This window comes from Hylobates moloch, unplaced genomic scaffold, assembly GCF_009828535.3.
Source record: "Hylobates moloch isolate HMO894 unplaced genomic scaffold, HMol_V3 SCAFFOLD_24, whole genome shotgun sequence".
NCBI classification, from domain to species: Eukaryota; Metazoa; Chordata; class Mammalia; order Primates; family Hylobatidae; genus Hylobates; species Hylobates moloch.
This window is the reverse complement of record NW_026652299.1, coordinates 18,746,209-18,763,179: the sequence shown is the minus strand read 5'-3', so window position 1 is coordinate 18,763,179 and position 16,971 is coordinate 18,746,209. Positions and strand designations below refer to the sequence as shown.

The following is a 16,971-nucleotide window of genomic DNA, read 5'->3' as shown; positions in this document are numbered from 1 at the left end:
TCAACTAATCTGCCCGCCTCAGCCTCCCAAAGTGCTGGGATTACAGGTGTGAGCCACTGCGCCCAGCCCACAATGATTCTTAACCCAGGCTGCATATTACAATAGGCCTGCGGAAATTTAAAAAATCCTCATGCCCGGGCCACACCCCAGACCGATTAAATCAGGATCCTTAGGGTGGAACCAGCACATGAGTGATTTTTTGTTTTGTTTTTAACTCTCCGGATGATTCCAAGGCACAGCCAAATTTGACAGTCACTGGTGGAGAAAGTAATTAATGCCACGCTTGCAAGATGTGGGACTTGGAATCAAAAGATTGAGTCCACTCCCAGCCTGACTCACTGTATGACCTGAGAAAGTCAACTGCCTGTGTCAAACTCAGGTTCTTCACCAGAGAGGTGAACTTGCACTTTCTGCCCTTTCTATTTCAAAAGGTTAATGTGAGGTTCAAATGAGATGACGCTGTAAGAGCACCCTGTAAACTATAAAACACATATTTATTACTATTGTGTCAATTTTCACTACCAGTCCCCCAGTGGTGATGTTCAAAAGCTCAGAAGGAAAAAAAAAGGTAATAAAAATGCACAGAAAAGAAAAATACAATAACAGTAGGGTTAGAATAATTAAATATAGTGACCCAAGAGAAATATAGCCTATTTTATATCTTAAGGGTATGTTTATAAATTATTTTTATAAGTACAATAAAAAAGGTTGTAGGAGGAAAGGAATTGTATTCAGATGATCACTTATAGCAGAAGCTTATTAATTCAGAACAAGGGATAGGCTTGGCCTGAATGGGGAGAAATGAGTTTCCTGTGCTAATTTATTAATTTAATGTGGAACAAAATTTATTAGGGGCTGAGGTGGGAAACCTACCAAACAAAACACAGAAAAAAGCACCTGCACATTTTGTACTAACAAGGTTGTTAGTGGGAACTTGAGAGCTGTTTGTTACAAAACAATGGAATCATCATGAATGAGATTCTTGGCTCCTGGTTTAAGCAAATGAAGTGAAAATATAAGCCATCATAAACCCCAATTCAACAGGCTTGTTCCCAAAGCCCCTTTGAACCTGGTTTGACACTTGGTGCATCCCACAGAAGGCATGCAGCAAACAGCCCTGAGATAGCAGGCCAGGCTCTCAACATTTACTTAAGACACAGGACACAGGAAGGGGAACATCACACACCACACACCAGGGACTGTTGTGGGGTAGGGGGAGGGGGGAGGGATAGCATTAGGAGATACACCTAATGCTAAATGATGAGTTGATGGGTGCAGCACACCAACATGGCACATGTATACATATGTAACAAACCTGCACATTGTGCACATGTACCCTAAAACTTACAGGAAAATAATAATAATAAAAATAAAGTACTAAAAGTACAAAAAAAAAAAAAAAGGATATACCAGCCTCAGGTCTGGATCCTGAGAACATGAGGGAAGGAGGACAGAGAGGATCCACAGTTTCTCTCTCCTTTTGCATGCATGTGGCATGTGACAAGCCATAAAATGAGGGTTATAATTTGTAACTTGTATTTACTTGTTTTTTTCCTCACTTCTGTATCCCTATGCTAATTCCTAACAGCTCTTTCCCCCGGTTCACCCAGAGAACTGTTAGGAATTAGTCTATTGAATAAGTCTAAGGTTTCACCCAGACTTATTCAATCACTATAGAGGATTACAAGCTCCTAAATCACTTTAGGGAAATTATTTTCCTGTCTCCTTCCCCTTCGAATACTATGTCCTAAATTCCCATTTTCTGAGATGGGTTGATACAGCAAACCCTCAGATTAACTGGTTCACACTAATATGTGAATGATGCTCTCTGAAGTATTTGTCATCTTAATTTCTTTTGCTTGGAATGATGCTTTACGGAGGAGATTTCAGAAAAACATATCTAAGTGAAAAATATTGGTAGCTGGAGTATGGAAACAACAGATTGTGCAGTGGAAGAAGACAGCACCAAAACGGCGTCTCCTGCCTAGGAATCTGACCCTCGGTTTGGCACTCCTGAGGTGTCTACATTTCTCACAGCTTCATGATTTTCTCCAATGCTAAACCTTTAGGCTTACAAAAGGCATCTGTGGCACCGGCCATAGAAGTACACTAAGGTGAGGCAGGAAGAATTTGGCTATGTGAAGGGAAAGAACAGTTAAGTAGATGGGGGATTAGCTGTAAAATAATGATAATATCTACTGTTTATTGAATACTTAAAATGTGCTATGCACTCTATCATACATTATCTCTGATTGTTAAATGAAATTATGTCTAAGGAACCACTGGGAAAACAGAAATCTTTCCCTTTAGCCTCACTATAACCACTACATAGAAGAGGAAAGTGCGATTCCAGCTAATTAGGTTGTCCAAAATGACAAAACCAACTGAAGGAGAAAGCTAGGATTCATTTCCAGGTCTGCCTCTCCCTGAAACTTTTTCTCATTTAAGTTCCTCTTCACAAATTCCCCAACCAGCACCTCTTACACATGTGGTCTTTAAGATGTGAGGGACTGCTGGGACTTCATAACAGTCTTTTAAAAATATATAATTTCAACTTTTATTTTAGATCCAGGGGATATATGTGCAGATTTATTACCTAGATATATTGCGTGATGCTCAGGTTAGGGGTATGACTGATCCTATCACCTAGGTAGCAAGCATAGTACACTATAGCTTTTCAACCTTGCCCCCTCCCTCCCTTTCTCCTATGGGAGTCTCCAGTATCTTTTGTTGCCACATCTATGTCCATGATTACCCACTGTTTAGCTCCTTCTTATAAGTGACAACATGTGGTATTTGGTTTTCTGTTCCTGTGTTGCAGGATAATGTAGGATAATGGCTTCCAACTGCATCCATGTTGCTGCAAGGAACATGATTTCTTTCTTTTTTATGGCTGAGTAGTATTCTGTGGTGTATATATACAACATTTTCTTTATCCAGACCACCACCGATAGGGACCTAGGTTGACTCCATGTCTTTGCATGAGATGTCTTTCCAATTGTTTGTGTCATCTCTGATTTCTTTCGGCAGTGTTTTGTAGTTCTCTTTGTGGAGATCTTCTACCTCCTTGGTTAGGTGTATTCCTAGGTATTTTATGGCCATTGTAAATGGAATTGCATTCTTGATTTGGCTCTCAGCTTGACTATTACTGATGTATAGAAATGCTACCGATTTTTGTACATTGATTTCGTATCCTGAAATTTTACTGAAGTCATTTATGAGTTCCAGGAGTCTTTTGGCAGAGTGCTTAGTGTTTCCTAGGTATAGAATCATATAATCAGTGAAGAGAGATAGTTTGATGACTTCTTTTCCTGTTCAGATACCTTTTATTTCTTTATCTTGCCTAATTGCTCTGGCAAGGACTTCCAGTACTATGTTGAATAGAAGTAGTGAGAGAGGGCATCCATTTCTTGTTCCAGTTCTCAAAGGGATGCTGCCAGTTTTTGCCCTTTCAGTGAGATGTTGGCTATGGGTCTGTCATAGATGGCTCTTATTATGTTGAGGTATGTTCCTTCAATGCCTAGTTTATTCAGGGTTTTTGTTTTAATCACGACAGATATTATTGAAAGCTTTTTCTGCATCTATTGAGATACTCATTTAAAAAATGGTCTACAATTTCCCTCTCATGAGATTATTTCTTCCCTGTGTTAATCTAGCTATTGCATGGTGAAAAGAAATACGGAATATTGTTTGCCTCTGTGTTTGAATGGATGGCTGACAGACTGACATGGGAGTTGGGAGGAGGGGGGCAACTTCAGTAGACTTCTCTACTATCTCCATCCTTTCAGGGCCTAGGAGCTGACAAAGTCCTGTGCAGGGGGCTCCTCTGGATAGTTTCACAACTGGCACAGGCCTTAAGTGATTTAGGATTAGATAGCCCTTCCCCTCCCAGACCGCAGCAAATAATTATTAGTGGGAGAAGAAACACCGTTTGAACTTCCATTGAGCATTCATATTCTCCCGTGACCTGTAAGTCAAACTTCCTTAAGAATATTCTACGGAAAACTAAGCATGGTGGCTCACACCTGGAATCCCAGCAACTTTGGAGGCTGAGGCAGCAGGACTGCTTCAGCCCAAGAGTTTGAGACCAGCCAGAGCAACATAGTGAGACCCTCTCTCTCTCTAACAAAAGAATCTTCTCCCTGTGCCCCTCCTCATAGAGTTGAGCTGTCCAGAAAAGATCTTCAAGATCATGGAGTTGACTGATACTCACAATCATAGCAGTGGCATTTGCATCACCTGGGGAAACTGTTTAACCATACTATGGCCCAGACTCAGCTGCCGGAGACTCTATGGAATTGTTCTGGGTTGAGGCCCAGGTGGGTTGTGAACCCCGATCCATCACAGCCCAATCCCTTGTCTTACAACTGAATGCTGTAAAGGGGAAGATGGCCACCTTTCCAGACCCAGAAACTGCTCCAGAGGGCCCAGGAACAAGCTTCTAAGCCACAAAGGTTGTGGTTCTGCCTCCTCAGATATGCCTGTCAGGTCAATTAACACCTGAATCTTGCAATGGCTTAAATGCCAACAGCAGACCCCTGGCCAGACCATTTTCCTTTCACCCCACACCTGGCAATTTCTCTTCATTGCCATGCTGTGCTCGCTGTGCAGACAAAATCAATAAGGACAATATAGCTAAAAGGTTACCGTATAGCAGAGATCTCAGTAATGAAAGTGTATGTTTTTTTCCAGCAGGCCCGTTCCACTTCTTTCTTAACTATTTCCTCATTCCAAAACTACATTTTCTGTCACAGCCTATTTTCTCTCCATTTCACAAAGCATTAATAAGCCAAGTTCTAAAAAAAGAAAAGACAGTTTTTTAGCCTCAAGTGAATAAAAGTAAAGTCAAAGTGAATAAAAGTAAGGTCAAATTTCAAGGACTGATATCATCGTGATTTTGCTCTGTTCAAATTCATTTGTTTCTTAGACCAGGAAATAACTGATATGCCTGGTTAATGATCTGGAATGCCCCAAGTATTTGCTCAAACTGCACACTTACTAAAGGGCAACGTCTTTTGGATGGTAGCCACAGAACCTCCTGACCTGAAACAATATTGGGTATTCAAAATAAAGGCTGGCTCTCTGCTGAGATGAGCTGGGGAAACAGCGGGTACATACATTGGCAATAACCAGCTCACCTGTAGTAAGAGAAGGTGCTTTTCCAGGGCACCATTTTATTCACAGGTTATATTTGTTTTAACAGAGAGATCCATATTCTGCTTTTACTTGGTAAGAACTCGGTTGAGGGTCAAAACGTCTAATAGGAAAAGTATTCGTGTCTGAGCACAGAATTTAGGTAGAAATTGAGAAAAAGAAAGTAGAGTCAGAACCCATTAAACCAGGGATTTTAAATTCCGGAGAAGAATGTACATATCTATTTAAACTCTTAGTGATGTTATTTAAAACTCTTCTATTCCTTTCAAAGTATTTAACATGACTTTGGATGTATGAGACAAATACTCTTTAGCTAGTGTGCCAGCCAGCAGGTGCTCTCGAATGAAACTGTTTTGAAAACTTCTGAATATCTGGGAAATATTTCTGTAGGATGTAAAATAAAAAAATTCACCTTATAGAATCATTTCAAAGAGAAAAGGAAGATTCATCTTGTTTGAAAGACATTATTTTTGACTGACCTGAATCTAAGCACACACTTTGGTTATGAGAAATTCCGCCTTCTGTATCTGAACTTATTACATGAACAGTGGATGACACTTAAAACAAAAGAGGAAGAAAGAAATCTGCTTCCTCAAGGAACAGTTTCAGCCCTTTAAATCTCAACACACAATAAAAATACTCCCATTGCCACCACCACCCACTTCAGCAGCTATTCGAAGTTCATAACAATTCATAGAAAAGACCAATTGCTTAAAGCAGAATAAAAACCCTTGAGACTTCTCAAGATTATAGGCCACAGACATAAATAAAAGCTCTCAATAAAAATACTTCATAACCCTATTGTGTATTAAAATGTTATAAATAACTGTGCAAAGACTTAGCCACTCTATCAACAAACAGAATTTTAGATTTCTTTTCCCAACCAGTGTGCACTCAGTCACTCAATGTACTCACTGCTGATCTACATATTTACAGTTGTTTACCACATTTTGTTAAGGCTAAAAAAAAAAAAAAAAGGAAAAAAAAGAAAGGAAGCACTTTCTAAAGAACTTCTGTAAATTACAATCGAGCTCTCATAAGAGTTCACTTCTCTTCGCTGATTAACTTCCAGGGTACTTACTGAAACAGCTGTTGTGTGTGTAAAAATCAGTATAGATGAATATAGCAGGTGCTGGAGTGAGACTTTGGGCTGTGAACTTCACTTCAACTCTATTTTAACCTTTTCAAAATGAGGGAAAAGGTTATGGTGAAATGAGTGGGTGTTGATGTACCTCATTGGTTCCTAGCACAGATCTATGGACAAGAGGAATCAAAATGATCTGTCAAACCTGGAAACAACAAAACCAAGCAGAGTACCAGCCCACATCACTTGAACTCAGTAGATTTAAGGAGATGCCCATATAGCAGATTCTGTTGCAAGTCCCTCAGGTGATTCTGATAGTCAGGGCTGAGATGAACTAGTCAGGAACTTTCCAGTTCTTGAAAACCACAAACACTTCAATTTTGCCTTGTGTGTACATATGTTCATTAAAATAAAATCTAGTATGTTAGAAATTTGGCAAAATTACATTTTATACTAAAGATATTGCTATTTAAAGGAGCTTTCTTTTAAAAAAGATATCTTTTATAATTGAGAGTTTAATAATATAATTTTTCAACCCTAACTTTTCTCTCCAGTGTATTTAAATTTTGGGGTTTGCTTAAAGTATACTTAAATCATTACAAGGAAAGAAGGAAGTTATATGGCAGACACATCTGACAGCAATAACTTAAGCATACCCTGAGAATGACCCTAGGGTGTAAGAGGAACATGTGTTTGGAGTTCCAAGCTTATGAATCCAGCAGTGGACAATCCAGGGATTCATTCCTTATCAATGAGGAACATCAGAACCCATGACCCATCCTGTGGAATGCAGGCTGGACAGGTGATCGAGTCCCTCTGTTTTGGGTTAGATGAAAGTTTCCAGGTGGAGGTTGCTAGGGGGGAGGGTGCTAAGTGAAAATGCTATATAAACTGTACGCTTTTTGCAAGCAGTTGTGGTTCTCCTGTCCAGCCTGCAGCCACTGGACCACCCTGCATGTAAGTTCCCTCAATAAACCCTGTGTCTCCTCCACTGGCTCTGGGTGTCTTCTTTGGCTTCTCGAACACGGTGCTATCCCTACTGAAGTCAATAGGGGTCTGGCACAACAAAGGTAAAGTTCAAAGTCAAAAATTTCCTGCCACCTCTGATAAGAATTACAGTCTGTGGAATAATATCTCTGCCAGGCAAGTCTTGGGCTTCAGTGAGGAAGGTCTCAGGCCATGTCATGTGCTTTCCACATACCATAAAAGGAACTGGATATATATTTCATGATTGATAAACTTAGGGATAACTGGAAAAGGGTCCTTTTCCCTGTGCTTAATTACATCTAAGAGTATGTTTAAAGAATTATTTAGGGAAAAAGTAATTATGATGTTCAATTAGATCACTTTAAATGGAAATAACTTGGAAACATACTACATTGCTCTAGATGCAGACTAAGGGATCGATGACTGAAAAAAAGACCATCTTTGGAAAGAATAGAGCTGGGCCCAGAAAACACAACAGCTCAGGGCTCTTTAAGAAGGTGGGATAAAGAGGTAGAGAGAACCAAAAACTTGGACATCACTGAAATTTTGCTGATCACTATACTTACCTCTCTGTGCTCTCCACTGGGGCAATGACTCACCAAGCACTCCATTTTTATGGCAGTGTACCCAGCTAATTAAAAGAGTGCAAAGGATCTCGAGTGACCTAACATTGGTAATGTGTAACTTTGGGACAGCTATATAATTTCTCTGTGCCTCAGTTTCCTCTTCTGTAAAATAGGTGAAATTACAGTAACCCTTTCAAAGCATTTTATGAAAATTCAGTGAGTTCATACCTGTAGAATGATCAGCATAGTGACTCGTACACTGCAGGTGCTCAGTAAGTGTTAGATAGTATTAATTAGGTCAGATAAGTGGTCTATGCTATACCTCATGTAGTCCAGGCCTTATAGCATTGGGAAAAGTAGTGCCAAAATCCCAGCGTTCTAAGAGCAAGAGGAAACCCTTGAAATTATCATTCTGTTCTAAGGGTTTCGCTTGGTTTAGCACATGTTTCAATCATTCTACATATGTAATCCCAGCACTTTGGGAGGTCGAGGCGGGCAGATCACGAGGTCAGGAGATCGAGACCATCACGGCCAACATGGTAAAACCCGTCTCTACTTAAATATAAAAAATTAGCCGAGCGTGGTGGCACACGACTGTAGGCCCAGCTACTTGGGAGGCTGAGGCAGGGGATTTGCTTCAACCCAGGAGGCAGAGGTTGCAGTGAGCCAAGATGGCGCCACTGCACTACAGTGTGGCAACAGAGCAAGACTTTGTCTCACAAAAAAAAAAAAAAAAAAAAGCCATCACTTACAGACTAAGAGATTTCCCATAAAACTTGAAATTCTATCTTCTTGAAACATGTGGCCATCTTTCTGCACCGGTGTGTTTCTGGGTTGTCTGAATCTGCTGCCACCGAGCTGTGGCTGCTTCCCTTAGGGCACACAGAGGCTCTCCAGCCTGCCATAAGCCCCACCAGTCCTTCCTGTTTCTCTGGCATTAAATCAGGTGTGGGTTGCTATGGCATGGGTTTCAGAAGCAAGGCTTTTGCCTAGTAATAAAAAACAAAAGAAAAAAGTGCTCTGTATTTATTCCTTTATCAAAAGTGAAAAAAATGGAATGTAATCCCCTAGAGGGTACTTGATTTTTCTCATATCTGGCCTACTTTAGCTATTTACATTAATTGGTGACTCTAAATTCCCTTCTTTCAAAATATGAAAAACAAAGAACCCAGAGACTTTAAGTGACCATCTGAGGCCATAAGTCTTGGTAGTGGCAGAAGTTGTATCCATGGTTGGGTCTTTTTCCCCCCAGTTACTGTTTCCACTTGTCCATTCACCTTCTTTCTAAATTAGTTAGCTAATGTGATTCCATTCATATTCCATATAGAAAAGTAGGAACAAGAGGAAGCATGGCGGCTACAATGAAGAAGTGCAGAAGGTAGCTATGGACATAGAAGCCCTGTAAAGGGGGTAACCCTTCGTTAGTTCTGTGACTATTTGCATCTTACTCAGGCTGTCCATGTTTACATATTTTGGCAGATGAATGTGATGGAATGATGCCCCTCTCCAATGGGTTGCTCTATTTTCTTTATGCTTAATTGCCCCCTTTCATGTCTAATTGTAATTATTTTTTTCTAACATAAGTTCCCTAATTTACTTAATTAAATGAAATGATGGTGTGAGTGACACAAATATGAAACATGACACATATGAAATCCTAAAACACCTAGACAGAATGAGCTGGAAAGACAAAGCAGTGGGGACCCAGGAGGGGCTTTTCTTTCTTTGAGCTCCCTAAAGTTAATCTTCTCAGGTCTTCCATGCTCCCTAATGAAATGAGTCTATCCTAGGGGCATATGTCACCTTCCCTACACATATGACAATATTTCTGTGACTCATGTGCTTGTCACTTCCTCAGGGGAAATGAGAATCAAACATTTTATAGCTTGTTAATGTATCTCAGTTTACTTTTATTTATTATTGGATTTTTAAAATATTTTGAGACAGTGACTTTGTGACCTGAGATTTTAGACTGTGCCTACTTCCCACCACACCATCAAAATATTCCACAGATAACTGCTCAGTTTAATTTCATGTATTTCATTTGGAAAACCTGTGATTAATTTCTAGTTCTACCACTTGGCATTTGCGAGTTCATCCTCAAAAGATACCCACCACATCCTACTCCCTGAAGATTTGAGACCTCTATGAGCTTTGTCATAAAATGAGCCTCAAAACACCTCCTTTAGTGGCTGTTGGAAGAAAGAAATAAGATCCACATTGTGTAAGTGCTTTGCAAAATGTAAAGCACCAAGCATTGAGATCCATGTTCTATAAGTGCTTTGCAAACTGTAAAGCACCAAGCATATGTGCCCTGACAATGAAACATGGTCCCAGAACACTGGGAACACAAGATGCTCTGAGAAAGGCAGGCCATGGAACTCATGAGGAAGCTCATGACTCTCAAGTCCATTTCAAGAGACAAAAGAGCCTAAAAGAGAAGTGGATTATTAAAAATAAGCCTGAGTTAGGAAGCAGAGTCTCCAGGGAGAACAGTGGGTTTCATGACACATTGCTTTGTGCCCTCAGAATGTGTTCAAGCTTCTATTTTGGCTTCTATTACATTGTTGAATATATATGATTATCTACCTGCCTTCCCTCTCCCCAGCATCCTATAAACTGAGCATTTCAGGAAAAGACCTGTGTCAGGCATCTTTGCATCTCTGGTACTTAGACCAATATCTTCTGGGTACTTCCAGCCTGTTAAGTTAACATGTGATACTCAGTGTGACAGAATAATACCTATCCTCAAAACATGTCCACATCCCAGTCCCTGAAATCTGAGAGCACATGTTACCTTATGTGGCAAAAGGGACTTTTGCAGATTTGATCAATTTAAGGATCTCAAGGTGAGGAAATCATCCTGAATTATCCAGTTGGGCTCCGTATCATCACAGGGTCATTATAAGAGGGACCTTAGAGAGGAAAATGAGATGTGATGATGAAATCAGAGGCTGGAGAGATGGACTGGAAAGATAGAGGCAAGGGCCACAAGGTAAGGAATGCTCGATTCTCGAAAAAGCAAAGAAGCAATTTTCCTGGAGGCCTCCAGAAAGAATGCATCCTGACCAATACTGTTATTTTGGACTTTTGACTTTCAGAATTATAGGAGAATAAATTGTGTTAAGCCACCAAGTTTGTTACAGCAGCAAGAGGAAACTAATACACTTAGATAAGAAAGTACATGAATAACTGGCATTCGAATGAATGAGTGAGCAAAGGAATAGAGGAATAAATGGAAAGAGCTATAGATAGAAAGTGGAAAGGCCCAGGTTCAGGTCTCAGCATAGATAATAAGCAGACCTATCATTTAACTTGGGCCCTATCGTGTAATCTCTCTGGAAGTCCTCAGCATAAGAGCTAATGCTGTGGAATCAGACTGACCAGGGTTCAAAACCCTTCTAGGCTACTTCTTGGTTGTACATCCTCAGGCAAGCACTCACCTCTCTGAGCCTATGTCCACATCTGTAAGATAGGGATAGAGACAGCACCTCCTGCACAAAATTGTTGTGGAGACTGAATGAGCTACAGTCTAGTCACATTTGAAGGGGCTCTGAACTTGGTAAATTTTAAATTGTGGTCACATGAAAATGTTATTAATGTCACTTCATGCGCAAAACTTGAAATCATGCAAATTCCCCAATTAAAAAAAGGTCAGGAATGGCAAAGCTGGTAAACTGTAAACCTCTGATTACCACATAGTGGGACCGTCTCAGTTGCTGAACAGAAAACACCCATTGTCCTTTGAAAGAATCCATGTTGAATTATGCAAGCTATAAATTACACAAGCAACAAATTATGAAAGGTCTTTGGGAACACACCCCCTGAACAAAATATGACTACCTTTAATGCATGCAAAGCAATTAGCAGGGGCCTGGAACACAGAAGGCTATTACTCTGCTATTATTATATTGGCTAAATGATAAAAGACTCAGAACAAACACTGCCACCACAGTGGAAAATGAAAGTAACTCTAGCTTTCCCAGGGGCCTAAGCTTTATACGGGCCTCTGGCTCCTTTCAGAGAAATCTTGCGAGTTGGAAAATCTGAGACAGGTGTGCTAATGACACCCCATATTATGAAGCAATAAATTTCCCAGCTCTTGCCTGAAACGCAGAATGTGGCTGCAGGGAGGTGTTAACTATGTGCTCCACTAGTATCACCATGCATACATCTTGCATAAACTATTTTGCTGCTATTAGCCTTATTTAGAATAATAGAATTTGTGAGATGAAGATCTCCCTGGGACTTAGCGCCACCCAGCATCACCTGCCCTTCTCTCTTTTCTCGTTTCTTGAATGCCCAGGGCACAAGGCTGTCCCTAGTGCATACGAGAAGTTCAGTGTTTGTTAAATTCACAGTGACCTTTACAGTTCATGTAACCCACCTCCCTCTCCCATTTTATAGATAAGGAGCCTGAGGCCAATTAAAGGAATGACTGCAACATCCTTATCATGTGACATTAATTCAAGTTAATGACTGTCTTCTCCCTAGAGGGAAGAGTTCATTTCCCAAAACGAACAGACTGGGTTATGGAGAGGTAATAGTTTTAAAACACATTTCTTAAAGCATATCTGTTTTTCTAAGCAGCTTCCAGTTTCACAAAATGAATGCTGCTGATGATGTTAAGTGTCTACAGCACAGATTTGGCTAATAATTGTGTCAGAGCTCAGAAGAGAATAAGCAAAAGAAAATATGAATCTGAATGAAAGAGATCCACCATGAAGAAATCAGATATAGCCCAAGAGTGACGCCTGATTATTTAGTTTTAATGAAGCCAGGTGTTACGTGTGATGGGGAACAAATAATTTACTTCACAGATTCATATGACCCTTTTAGGCTGCATCGAACCATTCATTGCAGAAATGAGTCCCATTTTTTACTTACACCTCAACTTTGTACCAAAGCAGATATAATATCTACGAATAATTCAGAGCTAGGAGGACTGAAATTTTTTTCCCTTTCTTTAGGAGGCCATATATCAGGAAATGCTGAGCATGCATTCCCTTTGTCATGACCACCCTCTCAAGAAGAATCTAAGCCCTTTCCCTAGAAATTGATCTTAGTGATTTTTCCACTGTCTCTATGAAGCTAACTTTAAATTCTTCTGAGGTAGCTTAAGTCAACTCTTTGCATTATATTCACTGCACATGGGAAATAATTCTTACTACCTTCTTGAAGTAGCCCTGTGTAGATTTCAAGAGTCAACAATTTAGGATACGGCCTCTTAAGGTTAACTATGGCCAGATTTCTTAACTTACTTTGACACTTTTACTTGTAATAACATATTCCTCCCAATCCCTTTTCACAACCAGTTGGGTTGCAGAGCCCACAAATTCAGGTAAGCTAATGCCACATTATGGTAATCAGCTGGGTTCCTATGCTTGCTTTCTCAAACCCACTGGCTTTTTAGCTAGCAAAAACCCAGGGCTGCCCAGTGATGACCTCACATTTCCACCAATGTCCTTGCCTTTTAAAGCTTTTCATACATAGTTGTGCAGTGGATGCTGGGTCTCTATTTGTGATTTGAAGTGATTTTCAGTAAAAGTCCTAAATTTATCTATATACAGTGTCTGTGCTGTTTCTATTTTATTTCCCCTTTCCACCATATCAGAGCCTTCTCATCTGTGTAGGCAACCTGGACCATACTCAGATTAGATGTCCTGCTTCCTGGCCTGGCAGCTTTGCTGGTGTTAAAGGACAGTGGGATAAGGGCTATCAGAAGAAGACAAAGGCCTGTTATTTCATTGACTGCTTACTCTCTTTGGACCTCTTTAGACTCCCTGTTGCCTGAGGTGCAAGGCCAGACCCAGGAGGACTGCATACACCCCAGACCCCATCCAGCTCTTCCCTGTACTCTCAGTCTCACTGTAACTTTTTATTGCCAGGTCATTACTTAATTATCTGGAGGTGCTTATTCTCCACAAGCCTGCTGTGAAGATTCACACCACTGCACCTTTACCTAGGTGTCCCTTCTACCTGGTACGCCCTTCATAGAGTTCTCTATTCCACAGGCCCACCTTAAATGTCACACCTCTGGCAATTATGTATTCCTCACCTCCTCAGCCAGGATGAGGCATTCTCTCTCCTGTGCTCCCAGAGAATGTTGTACACACCTCTCTTTTAGTCCTGGCCACAGAGTACTGCAATGCTTATACAAGTCTCTCTCATTCACCATAAACTTATTTTTTGCATCTTCCTAGAATCAAATCTACACTCTGTTTCACAGTAGGAGTTTATGAAATGAAGGAATGGAATAAACGTGTATGATTCCTCAAAACAGAGGGGACTAGGTGGCTCTTAGCACTGGGGTCTGGAACACACCTCTTATTTATCTCTGGGTTAGAGAGGACAAACCTAGAGAAATACCAGAAAAACAAGCAGACCAGTATCCAGCCAAGAATAATAAACATGGTGTACCTGATAGACCATTATATTAACAGTTTCTTCTTTTTTCTGCTCTGGAGATCCTTGACTCTGCAATAGATTTCGTACTGTTTCTTCCATCCTGAGAAACAAAAATATGAAGAATTTCTTAAAGAAGGTTTCTAATTAACACGGATCCATTCAAGTTGCAGAAATCACTCTTCTATGCGTATTTCCCAAGCTTCAACCTGGAAATCTCTTTTCTCTTCTCTCTCCTTAATCTTCTATTAATTATCTGTCATGAAGTCCTTCGCAACCATTCTTTTGGATACCTCTACATTCTCTTTCTCTTCCATTCAGGTGCCCCTCTTTGTTCTTGGACATCTAAACTCATGCACCTATCTCCCAATATCCCTCTTCATTTCCAATCACTTCTTTTTAATTTGATACAGTGTCACTACATCAATCTTCCCAAAAAACCACTTTGATTTTTAAACACCAATTTTCAAAGTTAACACATATTATAGGAACGCATTCTTCCCATTAATCTACTGTCAGGTCTTTCTGTGATGGTCTTTCCATGACAGCACGTAAATATTTACTTCATTCTTCTCAACTACAGTCATGCATTGCTTCATAACAGAAATACGTTCTGAGAAATGTTGAAATGCATCATTAGGTGATTTTGTCATTGTGCAAACAGCATAGCGTGTACTTACATAAACCCAGATGGGATAGCCTACTACACAACTAGGCTATATGGTATTGCCTATTGCTCCCAGGCTACAAACCTGTATAACATGTTAATGTCCTTAGCACTGTAGAAAAATTACAAAACAATAGTATTTGTGTATCTAAACATACCTAAATATAGAAATGGTACAGGAAAAATACCATATGAAAGACTTAAAATGGTGCACCTGTATAGGACACTTGCCACGAATGGAGCTCATAGGACTGGAAGTTGCTCTGGGTGAGTCAGTGACTGAGGAGTGAGTGAATGTGAAGGCCAGGACACTACTGTACACTATGAACACTGTATACTCTAAACACTGCAAACTTACACTGCACTAAATCTATAAAAAATATTTTTCTTTCTTCAATCATAAACCTTAGCTTACTATAATTTTTACTTTATAAACTTTTAAATTTTTAAAAAACTCGATGCTTGTAATGACATTTCTCTTAAAACATAAACATGTATAAGTTATATAAAAATATTTTCTATATGTCCTTAGTATATAAGCTTTTTAAAAATTGTTTTAAAAAACATTTGTTGGCTGGGCACAGTGGCTCATGCCTGTAATCTCAGCACTTTGGGAGGCTGAGGTGGGTGGGTCACCTGAGGTCAGGAGTTTGAGACTAGCCTGACCGATATGGTGAAACCCCACCTCTACCAAAAATACAAAAATTAGCTGGGTGTGGTGGCAAACTCTTGTAATCCCAGCTACTCGGGAGGCTGAGACAGGAGAATCGCTTGAACCTGGGAGGCGGAGGTTGCAGTGAGCCAGGATCACACCACCGCACTCCAGCCTGGGCGACGGAGACGCTATCTGAAAACAAACAAACAAAAAACATTTTTGGCTGGGCACGGTGGGTCACCCCTATAATCCCAACACTTTGGGATTAGGCCGAAGTGGGTGGATCACCTGAGGTCAGGAGTTCAATAACAGCCTGGCCAACATGATGAAACCCCATCTTTACTAAAAATACAAAAATTAGCTGGGTGTGGTGGCAGGTGCCTGTAATCCAGCTACTCCGGAGGCTGAGGCACAAGAATCGCTTGAACCCAGGAGGCGGAGGTTGCAGTGAGCTGAGATCTTGTCACTGCACTCCAGCCTGCGTGACAAGAACAAAACTGTCTCAAAAAAAAAAATTTTTTTTTACATTATTTTATTAAAAATGAAGGCACAAACAAACACATTAGACTAGGCCTACGCAGGATCAGGGTCATCAGGATGTCACCAGCCAACAGGAGTTTTTTTGGCTCCATTATAGTTTTAAGAGACCACAGTTTTGCAACCAGTCCACAGTTGACCAAATATCATTATGTGCACATGAATGTGCTTCCTAGTATGTCATGTTGAGAATGTAAGTTACTTAAGCATTCCCCTACTTATGAAATTTAAATTACTCCAAAATTTTTGTTATTTCAAACAATCAACATCTTTACACATACCTCTTTATACACATGTATAAGTGTTTCTACAAATTATAATACATATTATATGTTATAATCCTGTTTTGTTTTAAATGTGTACCTCCAGTGATTCCCCATTACCCCGAAGTAAAGAGTAAAGGAAACACACCTATTCCCATTTCCAGACATTTGCTTATGCTGGTGATACTTCTTAGAATGCCACCTCCATTTCATCTTCCTATATTTCATCCCTCTTTCCAAATTTACCTTAAGTTTCACTTCCTAAGATATCTCCTCATTGATCTCCTGCTTCTTTGAATTCTTATAGCCCTATACTTCAAACTATTTACTCTATCACTTAAAAATCCTTCACTTTAATGCTCAAATATTTTGTATATGCAGGTCTTATCTTCTGGAATAAATGACAACATTTGGTATAGAACTATGCCATGTATTTCTAATGTATCTCTCTCAATTATAGATAAAACACATACTCACTAGACATTATTTTATATGAATTCTTTGCTAATTCATTTTTTAAAGTGTGAAGTAGTTACTCTATGCCAGACACTCACGCTGTATGTTCAGACTGTGTCTGGATGACCTCATCATTGGGGCCCACCATGAAGATTCATAGACCCAAACTCTGGGAGCAAGAAGCCTGAACTCAATGC

At 40.0% G+C, this 16,971-nt stretch overlaps 1 protein-coding gene across 6 annotated transcripts in view; it reads right to left on the bottom strand.

Moving 5' to 3' along the window:
* Positions 1-16,971, bottom strand: part of NCKAP5 (NCK associated protein 5) — a 998,748-nt gene that overhangs the window by 304,604 nt on the left and 677,173 nt on the right. For 4 of the 6 annotated variants that reach the window (XM_058434310.1, XM_058434311.1, XM_058434312.1 and 1 more), the window contains one exon: positions 14,212-14,299. In XM_058434310.1, coding sequence (XP_058290293.1) covers positions 14,212-14,299 — 88 coding nt within the window. Of the gene's footprint in view, positions 1-4,647; positions 4,730-8,543; positions 8,594-14,211; positions 14,300-16,971 lie in introns of those variants that run through there. The other 2 variants (XM_058434315.1, XM_058434314.1) reach the window with 2 other exon arrangements.